The sequence below is a fragment of the Ctenocephalides felis genome, unplaced genomic scaffold (genome assembly GCF_003426905.1).
Source record: "Ctenocephalides felis isolate EL2017-DRISC unplaced genomic scaffold, ASM342690v1 CF-g0.4_SCAFFOLD_03572, whole genome shotgun sequence".
Lineage (NCBI taxonomy): Eukaryota > Metazoa > Arthropoda > Insecta > Siphonaptera > Pulicidae > Ctenocephalides > Ctenocephalides felis.
In genome coordinates this window covers 37246534-37271822 of record NW_020539726.1, presented here as the reverse complement: position 1 = coordinate 37271822, position 25289 = coordinate 37246534, and the positions used below count along the sequence as shown (strand labels likewise).

The following is a 25289-nucleotide window of genomic DNA, read 5'->3' as shown; positions in this document are numbered from 1 at the left end:
TTGACCATCGGTACGGTCATACAAAACGAGTTTCATTTTTAATTCTAATACAAAAAATTTAAAAAAAATACTTAATTACCATTTTGTACAATAACAAAAAAATACTTTATTCGTGTGTGCCTTACGCGCAACCCCTAGCAAATCTCCTTTTAATTACGTTCTCTTCAAAATGTAAAATTTTTGGGTTGAAAAAATCTATATTATAGTTTAAATTTTTAATATGTTCGGTAAACATGGTTTTGAATTGCTTGGGATTTTTTGAGTTATTTTTATGTTGATGAAGCACGTATCAACCGATTTGCATGGTTCAAAAAGCATTCGATTTCTATTGATAGGGAGATGTGCTGATTAGTTTTTGGCAAAGGCAAGTCCAGCCGTTTTGGAGATACGGAGCAAAGGATGCAGAAAATAGATATTGAGTTTTTGAGTGAACGGAGCATTCGATTTGAATGATATAAAAAACATTCTATTTGTAATGATTTGGAAAAAAAGTGAATAGTATTTGGCAAAGGCAGGTCCAGCCGTTTCAAAGATACCGAGCTAAATGAGCAAAGAATTACAGTTTTTATTAGTGTGTGCCTTTCGCGCAACCCCTCAGCAAATCTACTTTTAATTACGTTTTCTTCAAAATGTAAATTTTTTGGGTTGAAAAAATCTATGTTATGGTTTAAATTATTAATATGTTCGGTAAACATGGTTTTAAATTGTTTGGGATTTTTGAGATATTTTTATGTTAATGAAACACGTGTCAACCGATTTGATTGGTTCAAAAAACATTCGATTCCTATTGATAGGGAGATGTGTTGATTAGTTTTTGGCAAAGGCAGGTCCAGCCGTTTTGGAGATACGGAGCGAAGAGTGCAGAAAATAGAAATCGAGTTTTTGAGAGAACGGAGATGATGATTTATAAAATATCTAATTTGTAATGACGGGGAGAAGTGGTGATTAGTTTTTGGTAAAGGCAGGTCCAAACGTTTTGGAAATGCCGAGCTAAATGTGCAAAAAATTGTAGTTTTTTGCGAGAACTAAGCGATTTGAATGATACAAAAAACTTTCTGCTTTGACGCGAAAATAAATTGTTATCCAATTTTGTTTTGAAATTTTCCGTTAAGCCATACACTACTAGTTTATGGACCAATTATTCACAATCGACGTTGCTATGAAAAATGATCTTTTATCTATTTTCTGATACATATCAAATGATTGTCAGTTCAAATACTTGTTATGTGTTTATTTTCTCCGGTGGAGGATCAATACACATTATTTTCAAATACTTCATATTTACGAAACAGGATCGAGTTACAGAAAACAAAGTGCGTCTTGCTCCACATCTTGTTGTTTTCTTGATATTTTGATACATTGAGCAAAATACCTTTTGTTTTATCGGTGAATAACAAAATGTGTAGGGTCATGATGAAGGGTAATAAAAATAAGTAGTGATTATGAGAATAAAAGTTCTAGCCAATAAAGCAATCTGATACTTAAAATAAGAAAACACGTATGATGAGATACGGTGGAGACGTCCCCATTAAAAAACGTTCAGAAATTTTGCATTATTTTATATATATATATATATATATATATATATATATATATATACATATATATTTCTCGTTGTCTCTGTATTTAGTTTGATGTAAATATAATGCATACGGTTTCCTGAGTAAACAAGTCATGTTTACAGAACATAAACGTTCCGCATAGCAGCATATTATGTACGATGTCAGCCAGGTGAAATATTACAAATTGAATAAAAATATTTATATACGTTATACTAGAACAAACTCATAAATAAACGGTTCTGCAACTCTAGAACAAATAGAACTGATGCACGCAGAAATAATATTTATTTATCTTAGGAAAAACTATCGGGTGGAGGGTTCGTTCGCCAAAAGTGATAATTTATTAACGGAAATAAAAAGTAGATTATATTTACATAAATTTATATTTGTGTGTGAGAAATAAGATAAATTGACTTAACGGGTTGTCTTTGTGTTTAGGATTTTCTATAGGACGGTGGAGCTAGTTACACAATAAAATGCATATAGATTTTTTTCAGAAATTTATCTTAGATTTTTTAAATAAAACATCTTTAGACGAGATTAGGGTGTAAATCCGTACAAATGCAACGGAAGTGCGTTACGGCAGATAAGAGTGAAGTGCCAATGATTCGTCATTCGCTCTCGATGATATCATTTTCATACGGGTCGATTGTGATTAGTCGTCGTGTATGTGAATAGAGATCTGTCGTTGTATGCGTTCCGGCATCAACGTTGTATGCGTACTGATATCAACAAGGAAATGGGCATAGATAAATAAACATTTTAAAGTTACATCGTAGCACAAATCTTGATTTAATGAGATCTACCGGAATCAGAAGAATATTTCACCCTGTACCTTTAAATTAATAAGTTTATTGATTAAAAATTATTTCAATATTATTCATAGCCAGCGAAAAAGTAAATAAATACAAGCAGTCAATGAATGTATATTAATTTTAATTACACGAAGTTCTTCAAACACAATTATTACATGATGAGTGAAGTTGCAAAAACAATATTTGTTTAGTAGTTGTTTAACATAATCTATTTGATGAACGAATATTATAGAATTTATTAATCAGCAATTACTTCATTTCTCTAATAAAGGTTCATTTTTAAATGCTAATTACAATGACAAACCGATCATGTTATATTTGAAGTATGGCTTTAATTACATTTTCAACTTGTCGTAGGGCAGTTATAGTAATGGGCTGTGAAAATCGAAAATGAAAATTTTTGTATTTCTGGACGTTTTGAAGGTTTTTGAACATTTTTTGGCCTAAAAAAAATGGACGTGTGTGTATGTGTGTGTGTGTTTTGTAAGTCCGCATTTTTTCGTCCACGTTTTCGGACGCACGGATCAACCGATTTGAATGGATTAAAAAACATTCGATTTCTATTAATATGGAGATGTGCTGATTAGTTTTTGGCAAAAGCGGGTCCAGCCGTTTCGGAGATATAGAGCAAAGAGTGCAGAAAATAGAAATCGCGTTTTTGAGAGAACGGAATATTGGATTTGAATGATTTAAAAAACATTCAATTTGTAATGATTGGGAGAAGAGGTGATTGGTTTTTGCCAAAGACAGGACCCGCTATTTCGAAGATACGAAGCTCAGTGACTCAATGACAGTTTTTGAGTTAACTAAGCGTCCGATTTGAATGATCTAAAAAAAACTTTCTGCTTGTATTGACAAAACAATTGCTTTTAAAATATTTTTGTAATTTTGGATTAAAAATTCAAAAAATTACCCAGGCTAAGCACAGTCTAAGCGCCACTCCGGTGCAAATTTATACCCAAGTGCGTTTAGACTGTTTATGTAATGGAGCACTTTTCTAATTTTGTGAGAAAAAACTATTGAAAAATGTGAAAAAACCGCCAAGCTAAGCACAGTATAAGTGAAAATGTTGCACTGATTTATTTGCAAATGCGTTTAGCCTGTGACTATACGGGAGCACTTTTTCAATTTTGTGTAAATTAGGCAACTATTTTTTTGAAATTGAATTCGAAATGAAATGACGATTGTTAATGGTCTGGAAATAAATTGATTTATGATTTATGATTTACATTTGATTATTTGCTCAGGTATAAAAAGATAGCAAAAATAATGAAAGTTACAGTATTTGTAATATTGTATTTGAAAACGTTTAATTTCTCGGATATTTCATTACGGTACGGGAAGTTCTAGCAATCTGCCTTAAGGCACGATGCCATACACCACTAATTTATATTTTGTTGGTATTTTATTTTTATTTTTTTCAATTAAAAAAAACTGCTTTTTTATTGCCATTAAGGCTGAATAAAGTTTGCCGAGTCAGCTAGTATATTTTATTTCACGTTTACAAAATTCATTATCCCGTATCAAAATTTTGCACTCTAATTATAATCAGTCTTTCTCTTAATTATTATATTCAATTCGAATACGAGTGGATGAATTTTCTCATATTCCGTTTTCGGTTTTACATAAAATCGAGTGTTAGTTAAACCGGGAATTTTGGTATATAACAAGCGCAGCAGCAGACGCCAAATCTGACATTTGAAAGACGCCCCCCAGTTCTCTACCGCCGCCACTGCCGCCGCTAACCGCATTTCGAGTTCGTTAGCGGGAAGGACAGGCGGCGGTAAAGTCGGATCGCAATTAACATCTAGTAGAGATTTCCATTGAAAATTGGAAATTTATTCACGTTATGGATATATATACATCGTATATATATATATATATATATATATATATATATACTCGTATATATATATATATATATATATATATATCTTATATATAAAAAAGGAGCTCTCGATAAAATGATCCGCTAAAACTCGAAAACGGCTAAACCGATTTGGCCAGACTTAGTCTTGAAAAATTCATGCTAATCAGTAGGTTGTCGGAAAGGTGAGATATTATTTCAAAACCGCGTAGAAACTTTACATTTTTAATTTAAAAATTTTTGTATAAGCGTAATCTGAATAAAACAATGGAAGGTTGCTTATCCGGGAAATGTCAAACGTTTTTGACAGATGATGTTCAATTATGTTTTATAGGATGTTTTACGTGAATATTATTTAATTATGATTAAATTGTAGTAAGTAGTTTTGTTTGTAGTTTTATTTATATACAAAAACGTTAGTAAACCAGCCGCAAGTGTTGATAGAAACTCAAAATATCAACTTTTTTGGAATGTTAATATGAAAATGCACTTTTTGGCGTTGTGGCACTTTTTTTTTGCCAATAATATTTTTTTCAAACACGGTGCTATGAAAGATCTCATTTGAATAATTATATACTCATTGGCATTTATAAAACATTTTCTAGATTATATTATTTTTTATTTATGTTATTTAAATTCAGAACCTAAATTTGGTATCGATCAAAGAGATATTTTGTCGAATAACATTTTTCCAGTTATAACTTCTCAGAATTTATCGAAGAATAGATAGTAATATATGAAAGTCTGGGGTTTAAAAGATCCACCAGCGATGTGTCAAAAACCAGTAAAGTTAAGTATTCTTTAACAACAATATTTGAAAGTAGAGGGAAAAAGATGTATAACCAGCTATAACCTTGATTCTTATGACTTTACCATCGGGAGATGAATGGTAATCTTTAAAAATCCACAATAAAAATATTTTCTTCCATTTATAGTTTTTTAGCATTAGTTAAAAATGTAATTATTTTGTAAAATACCTTTGAAATTAAAATAAGATATTAAACCTGTTTGCACCGGACCGTTTCAAATTACCCCGCCAATAGGGTAAAAAGGTCTAGATAACAAATTTTTGAAAGACATTAAAAAGCACATTTCTACAATGATGAAGTAGCTGGCAGCTTTACTGAACGTAGTCAGATAATTGTTTGTTTGAAATGTATTATTTGTTGTGATATAATTGTTTTGGTTTTCACAATATAATTTATATTTGCTCAAAGTCAAATTGGACCTTTGCGTCTCGCCCTGCTCTACATATATACTTTTTATTAAATTTACCTTAATTACGTCAAATGGTTTTGATAGATTATGTTCAATTCAATTTAATAGGAAGATTCAGATTAAACTTATTTAATTCTATTGACAAAAAACGTATAAAAAACTTTGGAAACAGATTTATTTTCGAATTTTAGACGATTACTATAACTTACCCTGGGGAAAAAGACGGCAAGCAACATTGTAGATAATATGTGCAAAATGCACGCGTAGTTTAAAAAAACATTCACATCTCCGTTTCTGTAATAAATGTTTCTATCAAGGTTATGACTAACTGACACTTTAGATATTATCCTATTATCTTAGCTTTTCCCGTACTTGACGTGGATGCTATAGCATTTATAATATATAGCGATTAAAAATAATAGACTACCCTCATAAATAAATAGTGTTTATTAAACTTCTGATTATCACAATTGTTTCATAAATAAAAAGACTGTAGATTTCTGTACCCTTTTGTACTTCGAATAATCGAAGATTTTCATGCTTCATTCCAAACCTCTACTCCCTGTTCCCTCAAATCTCTATAATTTGCCCCACAGGCCCATTTATCTGTTTAGCCTAAATTTACTTAATACCCTCAGTGCTATTAGTAGTATCGGAGTAGTAGTCTTGTGGAATCTCTTAAATGCATCTGTATGCATATAGATATATGCACATAACACAAACGTCGGTCTGGGGCTTATATGTCATATGTCGCATAAACGGTGCCATGTTCGTGACATATCATGTTCTGATTAAACACTACACGCGTATTGGATGTGCACTAGTCACTACTCTCGGGTACGACTAGAAACGGTGGAGAGATTCCAAAACGGTAGAAAATAGATATAACTAGTGGTGTATGGCATCGTGTCTTAAGGCAAATTGGTGGAACTTCCCGTACCGTAATGAAATATTCGAGAAATGTTAAACGTTTTCAAATATATTATTACAAATATTGTAACTTTCATTATTTTTGCTATCTTGTTGTATCTGAACAAATCAAAAGTAAATCATAAACTAGTTGGTTTGGTATTTAGCCTTGAGGCAAATTACATGAACTTCCCGATATGTGTAAATAATCGACTTGATCAAAAAAATGTGTAAATAATATACTTCATCAATCCTACTTTTAAAAAAAACGATAATAATTTTAGCAAAGTTTGACGAATTTTCAAAATTAAACTACTTGTTGTAAGGCCGTAATATTACAGTAAGTTCTATAAGACCATGATGTATATCGCCAAAAAAAGTTCCATGAAAAAAGGCTTAAATTTTTTTTCAACAGTTAATTACAAGAAAACGGCTCGGTAGATTTTCACCTAAAATTAATCAGCATCATTCCCAAATGATATCTTTCGAACAGTTTTTGATTTTTCAAAATCGGTTCGGTAGGATGAGCTTAAATGTGGACGAAAATTTAACACTTTTTTTCAACAGTTAATTACAAGAAAACGGCTCGGTAGATTTTCACCTAAAATTAATCAGCATCATTCCCAACTAATATCTTTTGAACAGTTTTTGATTTTTTTAAATCGGTTCGGTAGGATGAGCTTAAATGTGGACGAAAAGTTCAACACTTTTTTTCAAATTACAAAGAAACGGCTTGGCAGATCGTTGCACAAAACTGACAAACGATAGTCCTCACCGAAATACATCAAATGGCTTTTAAATTTCTAAAATCGGTTCAGGCGTTTTTGAGAAAACGTCGATCAAAAGTCTAATTTTGACAAATGCCAAAAAGACCATACTGATTTTTGCAAACTTTGACGAATTTTTAAAGCTGAACCAGTTGTCGTAGGGCCGTAATATTTTAGTATGACCTAGAAAACTATGGTATCTATCGTCAAAAAAATAATCATAAAAATCGTCAAAATTTTTTTTTAAAAACTTTATTACAAGAAAACGGCCCGGCCGATCTTTACCAAAAACTAATCAGCACGATTCCCAACCAATATCTATCGAACGGTTTTTGAATTTTCAGAATCGATTCAGAATTGCGGGCTAAAACGTGGACGAAAAATTTTTCACTTTTCTGCAATTTACAAAGAAACGGCCCGGCCGATCGCCGCACAAAACTCAGAGACGATAGTCCTCATCGAGATACATCAAATGGCTTTTAATTTTTGAAATCGGTCCAACCGTTTTGGAGAAAACGTCGATTTACGGGAAAAAATCTGTTCACACACACACACACACACACATACACACACACACACACACACACACATACTTTTTCCAAATTTGGTCTCATTCGATTCAGAATGGCTCGAAACGTCGAGAAAACATAAAATTAGCGATTCGGATTTTTTGATGAAAACATAAACTTCTCCTTCGGGAAGTTAATAAACAAATATATCTCCAGAACATTAACAATCGTCATTCCATTTCGAAATCAATTTCAAAAAATAGTTTCCCAAAATTGCACAAAATTGAAAAAGTGCTCCCATATAGTCACAGTCTAAACGCATTTGCAAATAATTCTGTGCGACATTTTTACTTATACTGTGCTTTGCTTGGCGGCATTTTGACATTTTTCAATAGTTTTCAAAAAATTGGAAAAGTGCTCCAGTACATAAACAGCCTAAACGCACTTGGGTAAGCATTTGTACCATTGTGGCGCTTAAACTGCGCTCGGATCATTGTGGGCTCAGACCATTGGTCTTCCACCGCCCTACCTATACAGGACGCAAAAAAGTCGGATCACAGCGAGCTAGGGGTAGTAATACCATTTGAACTAAGATGTCAAATGCAGAAATGTTCAATTTACAACTGTCCTACATTTGGTCCACACACAATTAAATACAACGTGTTTCCGATCACCTTCAAAAAGTTCAAGATGGTCAAGTCGGCCTTGACATCCAAGGATAACAAAATATATGTCTAAACATTTTAGATATTTTTGTCAACAATAGTTTTTAATATGCATCTTATGTATAAAATTCTTCTGTAATGGTGTATGAAAGGATAATCCTCCTAAACGATTATTCGGAATTTGATAAATCATTCTCAACTTTGTTAAGAAAAATTTTTAGGATTTTTTGATTTATAGAAATATACTTAGATTATAGAAATAAATGGAAAAAAATGCAAAACACTATATGTCATTGAAAATATTTGAGACATTGTTTGGCATTGAAAACAAATGACAACTGTCATCTGCCACAAATTTCAATTTAGTTATGAGGGTAATACTAGGTAATTTTTTGAATTTTTAATTCAAAATTACAAAAATATTTTATGGAAAATAAAAAAAGATGTAATGATTTTTTATCATCAAAAGCAATTGTTTTGTCAATACAAGCAGAAAGTTTTTTAGATCATTCAAATCGGATGCTTAGTCCACTCAAAAACTTTGCCTAATTAGCTCTGTATCTTTGAAATGGCGGGACCTGTCTTTGCCAAAAACTAATCAGCACATCTTCCTATCAATAAGAATCACATGTTGTTTAAACAATTCAAATCGGTTGATCTGTGCGCCCGAAAACGTGGACGAAAATATGCGGACACACAAAACACACACATGCACATCAATTTTTTCTGAGGTATGCCAAAATGTTCAGAAACCTCCAAAACGTGAAGAAATGCAAAAATTTTCAATTTCGATTTTTGGACGATTACAATAACTTACCCTACGGGAAGTTAAAAATAGTATAAACAAAAGAAATGATACACTATGTGTGTATAAGTATGTATGTGTCTGATGTTTATATGCAATGCTCATATATAGCATAATTTTTTTTCTTTGTTTTTTTTTGATTTTATGCGTACGCTTTGTATAAAAAAAATCAAGAATTGAAATTCGTAAACCTAAATGTTAAAGAAATTGCAAAAAGTACGCTATTATCTCATTAGTTCCATTATTCTATAGATTTTTGTTGATTATAAATTTTTACTTGCCGAATGTTACTTACGGTACGGGAAGTTCCAGCAAATTGCCTTAAGGCATGACGCCATGTACAATTACCATCTTTATTATCCCTATTGTTGAGAACCTCTGCCATTCGAATAAACTCTACTAACAGGAATGGAGACCCGTTCTATGAGAGGCTTATATTTGCAATCTACAAATACAAATTGCAAATTGTGCAACATGCGACGCTTTCAATTAAATCATATAACGGTATAGGATTACCAATGAACCAACCAACCAACCAACCAACCCACTAACCAACCGAGCAAAGGATATGTTATATGACGTATGTGCCAATGCGTAGATTCGAATTATATAATATGTAACAGGACACGTTTTCCATATTTCGGAAAATTAATTGAAAAGTTACGAAACGAACGGATGAAACGCTATGGATTTATTTTGTAAAGGATAAACGGTGGAGCAAAGTTGATTGATCTATTTTGAAAATAACATATTTGGGCTATCCCTAGAAGCATGTTTCATAGATAAAATATCTATTTTTTTGTATAAAATTCAATTCATTTTAAGTTTCCTTTTAACAATCTGCTTAAAGTTAATCCATTGTTCTGTACATGTTTTGTTTTTAACTCCGGCAACTTTCTTGCATTTTTTTTACCTTTGAGGTGTCATGTCTTTTGAGTCTGTAATTAATTTCAACACTTTAAGAATTCCTAACATCTTGCTAGTTCTATAGACAGAGAGCTGGTCGTAAAATAAGTAACAACTAGAATTTAAAAACAAACTATTGCAAAAACATTCTGATTCGTGTGAATAATTGACTTAGTTAATAAAAATGAAGCCTACTTTAAAAATGAAAAGCTCTAAATTTCATTTCATTTATAACACACAGCCCTAAATTTTCACCATCTTTTACAAAACCCTATTTAAAATGTCATTTTAACAATCTAATTAGTTTTCATTCAGTCAGTGAATGTTTTATTTTAATTTTTATTTTTAGTTTTCTAAAGACATATTATTTTTAATAAGAATTGTCCACATCTAGCACTTTTTTTAAAACAATTTTTGAAAAATACATACAAACTTAAATTTTCACCTTGTTTCTTTTAAAAATATTTTTTTATTAAGGGTTGTACATTTCTATATCTATTTTTAAAAGTGCTGGTCCAAATTTTTCTACTTTAATTTGTAATAAACCGAAAAAAAACTACATGTAACTCTGAATTTTTATCCCTCCATAAATACCAGTAAATCATTCATTTTTAAACTACCATAAATTTTCACTTTCCGGCCATATTTTCCACTAATTTAATCATTTTTATATAAAATTATAATGTAAATATATACATAAATTCAAATTTTTATTGAAAAGGAGTTTGAGAAGTAAAAAGTGATTTATAAACAAAAAAATGCGTTGAAAAAAAACATAACCCTATGAGTAATACTGTTTTTATACATTTGAATGAAGCACGATTCGGCAAAGCGTCTCTGAAACGCCATAAACTCCTATTTAGTGAATCAAGTTATTTCAACAAAATGATTTTTGAAACATTGTTTAATATTACATAAAAAATTTTACAAAACAAAGAGGTATCATTTTTTTTGTTTATACTATTTTTGTGCATTTAAATGTAGGATGATTCTGTAAAACGGTTCTGGGACGCTATATGCTCTTATTCAGTGAAACAATTTTTTTAAAAAAAATTTTTGAAACATTATTTAATGTTACTTGAACATTTTTACAATGCAAAGAAGATTCATTTTTTTTGTTTATACTGTTTTCGTCCATTTGAATGAAGCATGATTCTGCAAAACGTCTCTAAAACGCTATAAACTCCTATTTAGTGAATCAAGTTATTTCAACAGAATGATTTTTGAAACATTGTTTAATATTACGTAAAAAAATTTACAAAGCAGAGGTGTCATTTCTTTTGTTTATTCTGTTTTTGTCTATTTGAATAAAGCATGATTCTGCAAAACGTCTCTAAAACGCTATAAACGTTTTAGAGAATCAAGTTATTTCAACAAAATGATTTTCGAATCATTGTTTATTATTACATAAAATATTTACAAAGCAAAAAGGTGTCATTTCTTTTGTTTATACTGTTTTTGTTCATTTGAATGAAACATGATTCTGCAAAACCTCTAAAACGCTATAAACTCCTATTTAGTGAATCAAGTTATTTCAACAAAATGATTTTTGAAACATTGTTTAATATCGCATAAAAAATTTTACAAAGCAAAGAGGTGTCATTTCTTTTGTTTATACTGTTTTTGTCCATTTGAATGAAGCATGATTCAGCAAAACGTCTCTAAAACGCTATAAACTCCTATTTAGTAAATCAAGTTATTTCAACAAAATGATTTTTGAAACATTGTTTAATATCGCATAAAAAATTTTACAAAGCAAAGAGGTGTCATTTCTTTTGTTTATACTGTTTTTGCCCATTTGAATGAAGCATGATTCGGCAAAGCGTCTCTAAGACGAACTTTTATTTAGTAAATCAAGTTATATCAACGAAATTATTTTTTGAAATATTTTAATATTATATTATTATTTTTACTGTTTTGGATTCTTTAATCTTAATTAATAATGTTTTTGATCTATTACATATTTGAAAATATATTTTTGTCGATTTTTTATTCATTTTATTTAAAATGTTTGCATAATTATTTAGAACATTGCTATGGGGGTTCTGCAAGGAACGATTTTAGGCCCACCTATTCTTTTCTCATGTAAATATATGAAAATATACATATAAATATTTTTTAGTTTTTATTTTAATGAATTATTTTTTAAATGTATCTAAGTAAACGTCAACTTCAAATTTGTTTTACAATATTAATGACTGTATCCTATACATATGTATTCGTATGTATGTATGTATGTATAAATATATATATATATATATATATATATATACAAAAACTAAGTACATTTACAGTCTTTATTAATTAATTATAATTAATTATACATCTTGCACCCCCAATGAGAGTATTTTTCTCAATTAACATATTTTTACGAGTCACGTAAACATCTTCCTTCGCCTATTCACATTTTTTTTCTTTTCTGTTTCTTACTGTGAATAATAAATTATTTTGCCTTTAACGGAGTATAATGCCTCGTGTCATAGGTGAGGTGATTTATTACAGGCTGAATAAGTCATAGTATGAGAGCTGGTGGGACCAGTTGATGGACGATAAGTGTTTTTAGCATTTGTACTTGAAATAATATTGTTAGATAAGTCTTCTTTGTATACAAACGTGCAAATTTTTCGAAAAGAGATTTTCGAAAAGTTTTAAACTTCTTTGAAACTTTTCCAAGGTTTTCAAAAACATTTAAAAAATTTAAATAATTTAGAAGGATTTCAAAAAAATTTCTAAGATTTTAGTTTTAAAATTAGTTTGCAAGTTGTTTATGTAAGTTTTTCCAAAGTTTCTAAACTACCCAGGAAGCTTGTAAGTTTTCCTTAAAGTTTCTAAGCTTGTCAGAGAGTTTTTAAGCCCCTCAGAAAAAACTCAAGCACTACGCAAAGCTTACAAGCCCTCCAGAAAGTTTTCAAGCACTCCAGAACGTTTTCAAGCCCTCCAGAACGTTTGCAAGCCCTCCAGAACGTTTTCAAGCCCTCCAGAACGTTTTCAAGCCCTCCAGAACGTTTTCAAGCCCTCCAGAACGTTTTCAAGCCCTCCAGAACGTTTTCAAGCCCTCCAGAACGTTTTCAAGCCCTCCAGAACGTTTGCAAGCCCTCCAGAACGTTTTCAAGCCCTCCAGAACGTTTTCAAGCCCTCCAGAACGTTTTCAAGCCCTCCAGAACGTTTTCAAGCCCTCCAGAACGTTTTCAAGCCCTCCAGAACGTTTTCAAGCCCTCCAGAACGTTTTCAAGCCCTCCAGAACGTTTTCAAAACCTCCAGAACGTATTCAAGACCTCCAGAACGTTTTCAAGACCTCCAGAACGTTTTCAAGACCTCCAGAACGTTTTCAAGACCTCCAGAACGTTTTCAAGACCTCCAGAACGTTTTCAAGACCTCCAGAACGTTTTCAAGACCTCCAGAACGTTTTCAAGACCTCTCCAGAACGTTTTCAAGACCTCCAGAACGTTTTCAAGACCTCTCCAGAACGTTTTCAAGCCCTCCAGAAAGTTTTCAAGCACTCGAGAAAGTTAGAAATTTCTCGAAAAAACTAAAAATTCTCAAAACAATCTTTTTTCTATCGCATACTCTTATAAACATCCAATTACTTTTACGATAAATTTGTTAGGTCGCTTAGCACTCTTAGTTTGTTTCTTAATTCTAATGATACTTATTAATTTTACCATCAGCATCCTGTCTATAGAACTAGCAAGATGTTAGGAATTCTTAAAGTGTTGAAATTAATTACAGACTCAAAAGACATGACACCTCAAAGGGAAAAAAATGCAAGAAAGTTGCCGGAGTTAAAAACAAAACACGTTCAAAACAATGGATTAACTTTGAGCAGATTGTTAAAAGGAAACTGAAAATGACTTAAATCCAGAAAAAAAATTAATAAAATATAAAATAAAAAATTTATAAATATATTTTAAAATTTTAGATAGTTTTAACAAAGTTGCAGTAAAATGGTCACAATAATTTGTTCTAATTATATAATTACAAGACTTTTTAAAATTCTAATAATATTTATATGGATGCTTGCAACTTTGTTATATTTATAGAAACCTCAAGAAAAACTTCGGAAAACAACTAGAAAATTGTAGCATCTTAAACGAGGTAATTTTAAACAAAATTTTTAAAAATCATTTAGAAATAAAACAAAAATGTTGTTTTTTTGTGGAGAACATTAATAAAAAAAATTGATGTCGTGAATAAGTTTCAGCAATGTACGAACTAACAGCCTAAATTTATTTCTAACAGATTATGATTGAATTTTTTTACACTATGTAGAAATAGTGCATAGCAATTGTTATCAGTCATTTATATATATATATATATATATATATATATATATATATATATATATATATATATATATATATGTATATGTATATATATTCAAAAAAATTATAGAATTACCTGCGACATCTAATAAAGTTGCATTTGAAGAACAGCTGACAAAATGTGGATAGAATGCAACCATAACTATTCCACCATTTTCAGCCTAAAATTAAAAAAAATGTTTTAATCATTTGTAATTTTTTAACTATGATATGGGTCTATCTTTGTATGAGTTGGTAGTAAAAAACTGTCTGAAAACTTTGTATTTGCAGTGATATTAGGCGTTTTACATATGAAATCTAACCTATAAAACGCACAAACGTAAGAGCATATTTGTGATGTCTTTGATAACACATACGTAAAGTTAGGTTTTGTGTGTAAAACGTCTGATCGCACAGCAAGTACATAGCTTTTTGACAGTTTACTTCAAACTCATACAAAGATTGACCCCAAAAATAGCATTACAATAATATTTCTGTTCTATCAAATATTTTTTTAAATGGCTTATTTTTATCCTTACCAGTTTTTTGAGAATGTAGTCAGGGACATTCCTAGAGTTGTTACACAGTTGATGTGCAGACGAGTGCGAAAAAATAACAGGGGCTTCCGTTTGTCTCAAGGTTGCCAACATAACACGTTGGGACACGTGAGACAGGTCCACCAACATGCCCAAACGATTCATTTCTCTTATGACAGCCTGAAAAAAAAAGAAATTGATTTATATCAAAATGAATTCATTTTTATTCTTCATAAACGATTTGTATAAGAAAAAAACGAAAGAACTTTGAATCAGACAAAAGTTTGAGAAGTAAAATATGTACTAGATATAATATTCCCAACACATGTCCTTTACCCATTATCCTGCCCTATTGAATATTCCGCCGGTTATCAAACTTAACTAGTTACGGTGGAGAGACCATCAGACTATCCAACCATCAGACACTTGACTCGACTTCTCTCCACCAGAATCGACTCTAGTTCCTCGACTTATCGCAGAGTTTGTGCAGCAAGCAACATTTGCAAGTTAACACAATTTGCTCAGCGAACACTGTGAGCAATTTCTATTGTGTTTCACTAACAAAGATATTGTTAAATGTGCACGACGACGCGCAAACTTTATGCACTTATCTATGCACGAGACGGTGGAGCGGTGGAGCGATGGTGCATCTATTTGGATGACACGATGACGGTGGAGAACATTTTGACTGCAGGATAATAGAAAAATGGGACATGATGTTGATGGAAATTGTACAATAAAATATTAGTTAAATATGTGCTTGAGTTTATATGTGTTACATCAAGAAAAACCAGGGACAACTAATTTAACCAGTCAACTTATTTTTGTTTTGTTGATTCACTTCGTTTCAGCTGACGTTGGTTTTTGATATATATATATATATATATATATATATATGTATGTGTGTGTGTGTATATATACAAGCTAGAATATGATTCATTTATGTATGATATGCGTGTATGGTTATCGCAGATTTAATTGAAGCCTTTTGATGTGAAATATGTCGGAAAATTGTATTTTCGGCGTACAGAGACAGAGTCGTATTCACTTAGAATAATAATTATAATTTTGTCTACCCTGTACCACTATTTTATATTTTAACAAATGTTAATTTATGTAAATCTCACTAAGTTTACGACTTTTTATGATAATTCAGCATTTTTTATTTTAGTTTTATCAGTTCATATTTTTTTAAGAATTCATTACCTATTTTATTTGAAAATTATATTAATAATTATTATTATTTATTATTATATTATTTTTTTAATAATTCTTAATTACAGTATATTAGCTATTATTTGCTGATTATCTACCTGCCTACCTGTCTACTTGTTTACCTATTTAACTGACTATCTGACTATTTTTTTACCTGTTTACCTGATTACTTTTTTTATTTATTTATCTTTTCACCTCTCAACTTGTATAGAAATTTTTATATATTTTTATATATTTAACCTTCTACCTTTATATTTGTCGATTTGTCTACCTGTCTATCTTTTTATCAGTTAACTTGTCCACCGATTTATTTTTGTAGTTTTCATCCGTCTACGTGGTTTTTGCTCGATCTAAATTCAAAATTGACTACCTGTCTGCTCGTTTATTTTTTTACCTGTCTATGATAGTACCAATCTACCTAACTGTCTATCTTTTTATCTATATGTAATTACCTACATATTTACCTGTCTTCCTTTATACCTGTCAATCTATCTGTATGTTTTTCTTTGTGTACATCTGATTAACCAGTTTTTTTATTTACCAGTCTACCAGTTTGTCAACCTGTCTATCATTTTACTAGATTAGCAGACTATTTTTCTATATTTTTATTTGTTAACCTGATTGCTTATCTATCTGCTTAGGTGTACACCTCTATACCTGCTTACTCGCCTAACTGTTTGCTTGTAAACTTGTCTAATTTCTTAATCTGTTTAATTTATCATCCTGTCTAATTTGCCAATTTGGCTCATTTGTCAACGTAGTTAATTTGTAAACCTAGTTAATTTGTAAACCTAGCTAATTTGTGAACCTAGCTAATTTGTAAACTTGTCTAATTTGCCAAGATATCCAAAATGTCAAACTGTCTAAGTGGTTAACTTGTTCAAATTTTTAACCTGTCTAATTTGTTAATCAGTCCAAATCAACCAGTATAAATGGTCAATTTGTTCAAATTGTCAACCTGTCCAAATTGTCACCTTGTCTAAATTGGCAATCTGTCGAAATTGTCAAGCCACCCAAAATGTCAACCTGTCTAAATTTTGAACCTGCCAAAATTCTCAACCTGTCAAAATTCTCAACCTGTCGAAATTCTCAACCTGTCAAAATTCTCAACCTGTCGAAATTCTCAACCTGTCGAAATTCTCAACCTGTCAAAATTCTCAACCTGCCCGAATTGTCAAATTGTTTAATCTATTAATCTGTCCACATAGACAACCTGTCCAAAATGTCAACCTGTCTAAATTTTACACCTGTCTAAATTTTGAACCTGTCTGAATTTTGAACCTGTCTGAATTTTGAACCTGTCTGAATTTTGAACCTGTCTAAATTTTGAACCTGTCTAAGTTTCGAATCTGTCTAAATTTTAAATCTGTCTAAATTTTGAATCTCTCCGAATTACCAACCTGTCTAATTTATTAGTATGTCTAATTTATCTGTCTGTCCAATTTATCAACCAAAGTGTCTAATCTATCCAAAAAAATTTGTCCTTTAAATTGTCAGCCTGTCCAATTTGTCAACCTGTTCAATTTGTTAACTTGTCCAAATTGTCAACCTGCCCAATTTGTCAAGCTGTCCAAAATGTCAATCTATCCAAAATGTCAATCTGTCTAAATTTTGAACCTGTCTATATTTTGAACCTGTCTAAATTTTGAACCTGTCTAAATTTTGAACCTGTCTAAATTTTGAACCTGGCTAAATTTTGAACCTGTCTAAATTTTGAACCTGTCTAAATTTTGAATCTGTCTAAATTTTGAATCTGTCTAAATTTTGAATTTGTCTAAATTTTGAATCTGTCTAAATTTTGAATCTGTCTAAATTTTGAATTTGTCTAAATTTTAAACCTGTCTGAATTTTGAAACTGCCTAAATTTTTCAACCTGTCTAAATTTTGAACATGTCTAAATCTTGAACATGTCTAAATCTTGAACCTGTCTAAATTTTGAACCTGTCTAAATTTTGAACCTGTCTATATTTTGAACCTGTCTATATTTTGAACCTGTCTATATTTTGAACCTGTCTATATTTTGAACCTGTCTATATTTTGAACCTGTCTATATTTTGAACCTGTGTAAATTTTGAATTTGTCTAAATTTTGAACCTGTCTAAATTTTGAACCTGTCTAATTTCTTAACCTGCTTAGTTTGTCCACCTGTCAATCGGCCAGCCTCTCTAAATATGCACCTGCCTATATGTTTGTTAAGCTATCTACCATTCTTTGTGTACATAGATAAATATATATCTGTCTACCTGTCTACCTGTCTACATGTCTACCTGTCTACATGTATACCTGTCTGCCTATATATCTTGATATTTGTTTATTTCATCACATGTCTATCTATTTACGTATAAAATTCTCTAACCGTATACCTATCTTTTGTCTATCTCTCTTCTTGTCTACCTGTATACAATTAATTCTATTTGTACTTGAATTAATAATAATGATTAGTAAATAAATAACTAAATAATTCGTAAATAAATGAATAAATAAAATAAAGATAATTCTTATCACCTAATGACAATTTAATAACATTATTCGATGCAACTACAAACTTTATAGACCTGCCTCTGCAAAAATGAAATGCATTTTTTTACTCCATCAATACTAGTAAAATGTTGTTTGAATCATTTTAATCAAATTCTAAAAATCTAGCACTTTAAGACTTGCATCTCTCAAACAACTGGACCTGCCTTTACCAAAAACGAATCAGAACACTTACCCATCAATATAAATCAATTTATTTCTAATTCTAATGAATTATTCTAATCGGTTAATGCGTGCGCCCGAAATCATCGACGAAACATTGTATTTCATTATTTACTCATAATAAGTTTACTCATGATTTTTTATATAAGCTTACTCACGATTTTTGTTATAATTTTATTATTACCAATCCACCCCTGTTTCCCATTCCACCAAACTCGCATATTTCACGTGCACTGACGATACACGAGCATATCACGGTCGTTTGTTTAGGGGCCTCACATCGGGAATTCCCCTAATTTCTGAACATTTTGTATCGTCGGTTCTCTTCAGTACTACAGATGATACATATATATTTGTATGCATTATTATTAAACGAGAGACTGTGGTACGACCTACAACAATGATGATACGATATGATTCAAGGCCCTTATTATAACCCTTATTATACAATATATTATATTATAAGCACATTTGTATTGCGATTGTAATATATTTATTATCTTTATGTATGCGGTGGAGAGATTTGTTACGCACGGTGGAGAGATGTAATTATGAGCGAAATTTGTATTTAAGGTAATTGAAATGTATTTAGACTTATTTTTGGATGAAATTGCTATCTTACAATATTATTTGTCTGTAAAGTAAGAAGAAGCATTGATTTTTTTATCTATTTAATTATAACATGGATGTATTCTTCATAATTGAAAGTACATTTATCCCTGATTGAGATAAATGAAATCGTTCCCATATATGCGAATATAATGTGTTCCTCCATTCTATATTAAATGTAAAATTACATTATCTTCGAAGCCGATCTTAAATTTATATTTCATTTTGCAAAAGATAATTCTGCTCGTTGAGCAAGAGAACCTCACTTCATATGTGAAAAGAGCAGTGATGGCCAAACTAACATATTTTGCATAAATATCAAAAACACAAATGCTAAACGCATTTTACTTACGCATAATTTAAAAAATATCACTATTTAGATCAAAATTGTCAAAATTTCATATAAATTGTTACTCTTATCTATCAAAATCAATGGAGGCTTATACATCAAATGGTTTTGACAGATGATGCTCAATTACATTTAACAGTATAGATAAGAATAACAATTTATATAAATTTTGATCTAAGTTATGCGTAAGTAAAATGCGTTAATGTATAATTTATAATTATATATTGATTTATACACTACTAGGCAATTATATATGGGGTCAGTGTATTTGAAAAATGGATATATACATTTTTATATCGATTTACAAATGCTTTGACATTTATATATAGGGTCAGTATATTAAAAAAATGAATATATACATTTAGATATTGCCTTATACACGATTTGGCATTTATAGGTGGGGTCAGTATATTAGAAAAATGAATATATACATTTATAAATTGATTTATACACGATTTGGCATTTATATACTCAACCAGTATATTAAAAAAAATGATAAATACATTTATATATTGATTTGAAATATTTGAAAACATACAAACATACATTCTTATCTATCAAAATCAATGGCGGCTCATACGTCAAATGTCAAATGGTTTTGACAGATGATGCTCAATTACATTTAATAGTATGTTTTAGAAAACATACTATTTTGTTATGTATGTTAAGGCTCTAAAACGGCTGAACGGATTTGACCACATTTTGTCTTGAAAAAATCGTGATAATCCAGAAAATGTGGGAAAGGTGAAATATTGTTTCGAAAGCGCATAGAAACTTAGCCTTTGAAAAAGAAAATTGGGAATTTTCGTAGGAGCGTAATTTAAATGAAACAGTAGACAACGGCTCATACGTCAAATGTCAAATGTCAAATGTTTTAGACAGATAATGTTCAATTACATTTAATAGTATTATAGTGTATATTATAGAAACAATGGACGGCAGCTCATACGTCAAATGTTAAATGTTTCTGATAAATGATGTTCAATTACATTTATTAGTATTATAGTATATATTACAGAAACAATGGACGGCAGCTCATACGTCAAATGTCAAATGTTTCTGACCAATGATGTTCAATTACATTTAATAGTATGTTTTAGAAAAATATTATTTTATTGTAGTACGCAATTTTATTTGTAGTTTTACTTATAAACATAAAATATTATTAAACGTGTCGCAAATAATATTAGAAACCTAAAATATCTAGTTCTTTGAAATGTTAATATAGCTAGTGGTGTATGACATCGTGTCTTAAGACAAATTGCTAGAACTTCCCATACCGTAATAAAATATTCGAGAAAATTTGAACGTTTTCAAATATATTATTACAAATACTGTAACTTTCACTAATAACTTTACTTTAACAATTGCCATTACATTTCGAATTTAATTTCAAAAAAATTTTGAAAGTTGCTTAATTCGTACAAAATTGAAAAAGTGCGCCCATATAGTCACAGTCTAAACGCATTTGCAAATAATTCTGTGCGACATTTTCAATTGTACTGTGCTTAGCTTGGCGGCATTTTCACATTTTCAATAGTTTTCACAGAATTGGAAAAGTTCTCCAGCACATTTACAATCTAAACGCACTTGTGAAAACATTTGTACCAGAGTGGCGCTTAGACTGTGCTCAGCCTGGGTAATTTTTTGAATTTTTAATGCAAAATTACAAAAATATTTTATAGAAAATAAAAAAGATGTATTAATTTTTTATACTCAAAAGCAATTGTTTTGTCAATACAAGCAGACAGTTTTTTAATTTATGTAACTGACAGTAATCACATTTCACTTCAGTATTTCTATTAATACTTGCACTTGAATCTCATTAATTTCTGGCTCTATTTTTAAAGTTTTTGGCCACAACTGTTTAGAATATTCCCCATTATATACAAAAGTGTTATATATGCAAATAAGTGTGTATAAACTTTAATGGCGCAGTCTCGATTTACGAGCAAAATGAATTATGTTAGGGAAACGTGGAGTTAATCAAAACGTTTAAATAATAGAACTAAAGGGTTTCATTTAGAACCAGAACTGGAATAAACTAGAGGTATATGGCATCGTGGATAGAGATAATTAATAATGTTCAGAATTAATAAAAATATTTATTTCTTGAATGACTTTTTTGACTTCCGAAAATATTTTTTTTTGCATTTCTCGACGTTTTGAAGGTTTGTCATTTTTAAGGTTCCTATTAGGGTTTATACAAAAACCGACATTTCAGAAAACCGGTTTTCGAATTTTAATTTTACTAAAAACCGGTTTTAACCGGTTTTAACCAGTTTTCGAATTTTATATAGAAAATAATTTTTTTCTCGAATTTTCTGTCATTTATCCGCAAATTTAGTGTGATTTAGAGCAGTATTTGACAGAATTTATTTATTGTTAAATTTCATAGATAGTAAACAAAATTATTTTAATTTTAATTAGTAGAACTAAAATATAATAGTTTATCTTGATTAAATAACTTTGAAAATAATTATTCGTTATTCATGCATCATTTTCACATATAAGAATGAAAATATTTTTATAATAGTGAAAGGAAAGTTTTCGAGTAAATAAAAATAATACATTTTTAAATAAAAAATCATTAAATTAAAAAAAAATAAAAAAATATAAGATACATGTTGATACATACTTGTTAATATCAATTTTAGTTCTACAAACAATTAAGCTAAACTCGGTTATTGTCTGTTCCGAGCAATTTTAATTAATTAATTTTAAACATTCTAAATATTCTTTTTGTTTAATAAAATATGATTTAAAAAAATGAGAACTTCTATCGAATTGCTACTTACAATTAGACTGAAATAGAAAATGCGACTAAATTATACTTAATTGTTTTTAAAAGCCTGATATAAAAATTCTAAGTTTTTTGTTTTTTTTTTATTGTGGCTTCTAGGGTTTAAAACTCTTTTTTTTTAATTTGAGTAGAGGAAGTTACTTCTTCAAGAAGAAGTCACGCTGATTTAAATTAATATATACACTGGTATAAAAATCTAAATATATACAAAACCTTTCTGGGAACTGATATTTAATTCTATTGAAACGATATGATTTCAGGAATCGGTTTTCAAATTCCATAATTTTTGCCAAAAACCGGTTTTTGAAAACCGACAAGCCCTACTTTCTATTAAGTTTATACGCCAGTATTTCATTCATTCATGTCTTTAGTTTGAGTTTGCTTGTCAGTAGAGTTTCCTTACTATAATCTTGTTGTTTATTCAATTTAATCATTAGTCGGATCATATTTTATTTTTTCAGTCTTTTGTCCTATTTTATATCATATAAAGCAGCTTCTTCGACTACACATTTCTTTAGAGATTAAATGCATTGTATTTCAATTTGCTCGTCAGTAAAGTTCCCTGTTGCATATTAATATTTATTTGTTATCAGGTCAACTTTTTCTTCTAACGTTCAGTTGAGTTTTTGCTTGTCAGTAGAGTTTTATTTTTTTTTTCTTTACTAGTTTGTACCAGTAGAGTCTACCTTTGAATTATCTAGTTAGTAGGATCTTCCATTTTTGTATAACTTTATTTCAGTTTACTCGTCTGTAGAGTCCCTTTTGCGACTTAAAATTTAGAGTCTCTTTTATTGTCTTAAAATACAATTTGCTCGTCAGTAGAGTACCTTTCATACATTTACGCATTAAAATTTCATTTCTCGACGTCTTGAAAGTTTCTGAACATTTTCGCATACTTCAGAAAAAAAATGATGTGTGTGTATTTGTCGATTTCGGGCGCACGGATCAACCGATTTGAATTGTTTAAAAACATTCGATCCGTATTGATAGGGAGTTATGCTGATTAGTTTTTGGCAAAGGCAGCTCCAGCCGTTACGGAGATACGGAGATTGGGAAAAATTAGATGATCAGTTTTGGCAAGGACAGGTCCCGCCATTTCGAAGATAGCTAAATGTGCAAAAAATTGCATTTTTTGAGTGAACAAAACGTCCGATTTGATTGATTTAAAAAACTTTCTTCTTGTATTGACAAAAATATTTTTGTACTTTTGGATTAAAAATTCAAAAAATTACCCAGTCTAAGCGCCACTCTGGTACAAATGTTTTCGCAAGTGCGTCTAGAATGTGAGCACTTTTCCAATTTTGTAAAACTATGGAAAAATGTGTAAATGCCGCCAAGCTAAGCACAGTATAAGTGAAAATGTCGCACAGAAATATTTGAAAATGCGTTTAGACTGTGAGTATATGGGAGCACTTTTTCAATTTTGTGTAATTTTGGAGGCAACATTTTTTTTGAAATTGAATTCGAAATGGAATGACGGTTGTTAATGTTCTAAAGATAAATTGATTTATGATTTATGATTTACATTTGATTTGCTCAGATATAACAAGATAGCAAAAGTAATGAAAGTTACAGTATTTGTAATAATGTATTTGAAAACGTTTGAAATTTCTCGAATATTTCATTACGGTACGGGAAGTTCCAGCAATTTGCCTTAAGGCACAATGCCATACACCACTAGTTAGTTTTTATTTTGTATTATGTACTTGCAGTTCATATTGTGTTTTGTGTTATGTATATATTTTAAAAACTGTCTATTATCTTTTAAATACTCTAATTTTCTCACATATTATCTTTAGCTTATAACTTGCACACTTAAACATGAATTTATGTTGTAATATATATATATATATATATATATATATATATAAATGAGATTCAGTCTTCAGGGCGAGACATCAATGAAAAACTTGTATGACTTTTAAAACATTTTTATTGATTCCATACGTTTCGACACATAGTTTTGTATCATTCTCAATGGACTCTAGTTTAAAAACACAGATTAAAACTAATTTATAAGAAGTGGTAATGTAATAATAGGTAATGTAATGCAATAAAGTGGTAGTGGTAATGTAATGCAATAAAGTGGTGGTACCACTTTCTTATAAATTAGTTTTAATTATAGTTGTAATCTGCGTTTTTAAACTAGAGTCCACTGAGAATGATACAAAACTATGTGTCGTAACGTATGGAAACAATAAAAATGTTTTAAAAGTCATACAATTTTTTAATTGATGTATTGCCCTGAAGACTGAATTTCACATATCTCAACATCAAAATTTAAAAAATTAACATATATATATATATATAATATATACTATATATATATATATATATCTTCTGTTTCTGACCCAAAATTCAATTTGTCAACTTAATATTTTCTACTTGTTGCATCTATGCACCACATTTCAATGATTCTTAGTTTCTAGTCGACATACATAACCCATATCAAATATTTTCCTGATTCAATTAATTTGCTCTATGCACTTCGACCTCAATATTTCTGTCCACGAAATATTTCGAATGCTTTTCACTATGCACGCATGCACGCAATGCACGCATGCATGCACGCATCCTTCTAATATATTATTACTATGCGTCGTCCTTTCGTCTATTCAGGACGAAACAACAAACAGCAACCGAACGGTGGAGCGGTGGAGGAATATATAATAATTTGAATATGGAATACTCTAAATGGAATTCACGGTATACCTGGGATGGAATTTGTTGTAAATACACACGTGCCTAAATTT

At 30.2% G+C, this 25289-nt stretch overlaps 1 protein-coding gene across 1 annotated transcript in view; it reads right to left on the bottom strand.

Moving 5' to 3' along the window:
- LOC113388446 (dipeptidase 2-like) overlaps window positions 1-15031 on the bottom strand; it is a 61994-nt gene extending 46963 nt beyond the window's left edge. The window contains exons 1-2 of the mRNA XM_026625822.1: window positions 14864-15031; window positions 14422-14506 (exon numbers count right to left, since the gene is read on the bottom strand). Of these exons, the coding sequence (XP_026481607.1) occupies window positions 14422-14506; window positions 14864-15025 (247 nt within the window). The 5' untranslated portion in view covers window positions 15026-15031. The remainder of the gene's footprint in view (window positions 1-14421; window positions 14507-14863) is intronic.
- Window positions 15032-25289: the final 10258 nt, after the last annotated feature.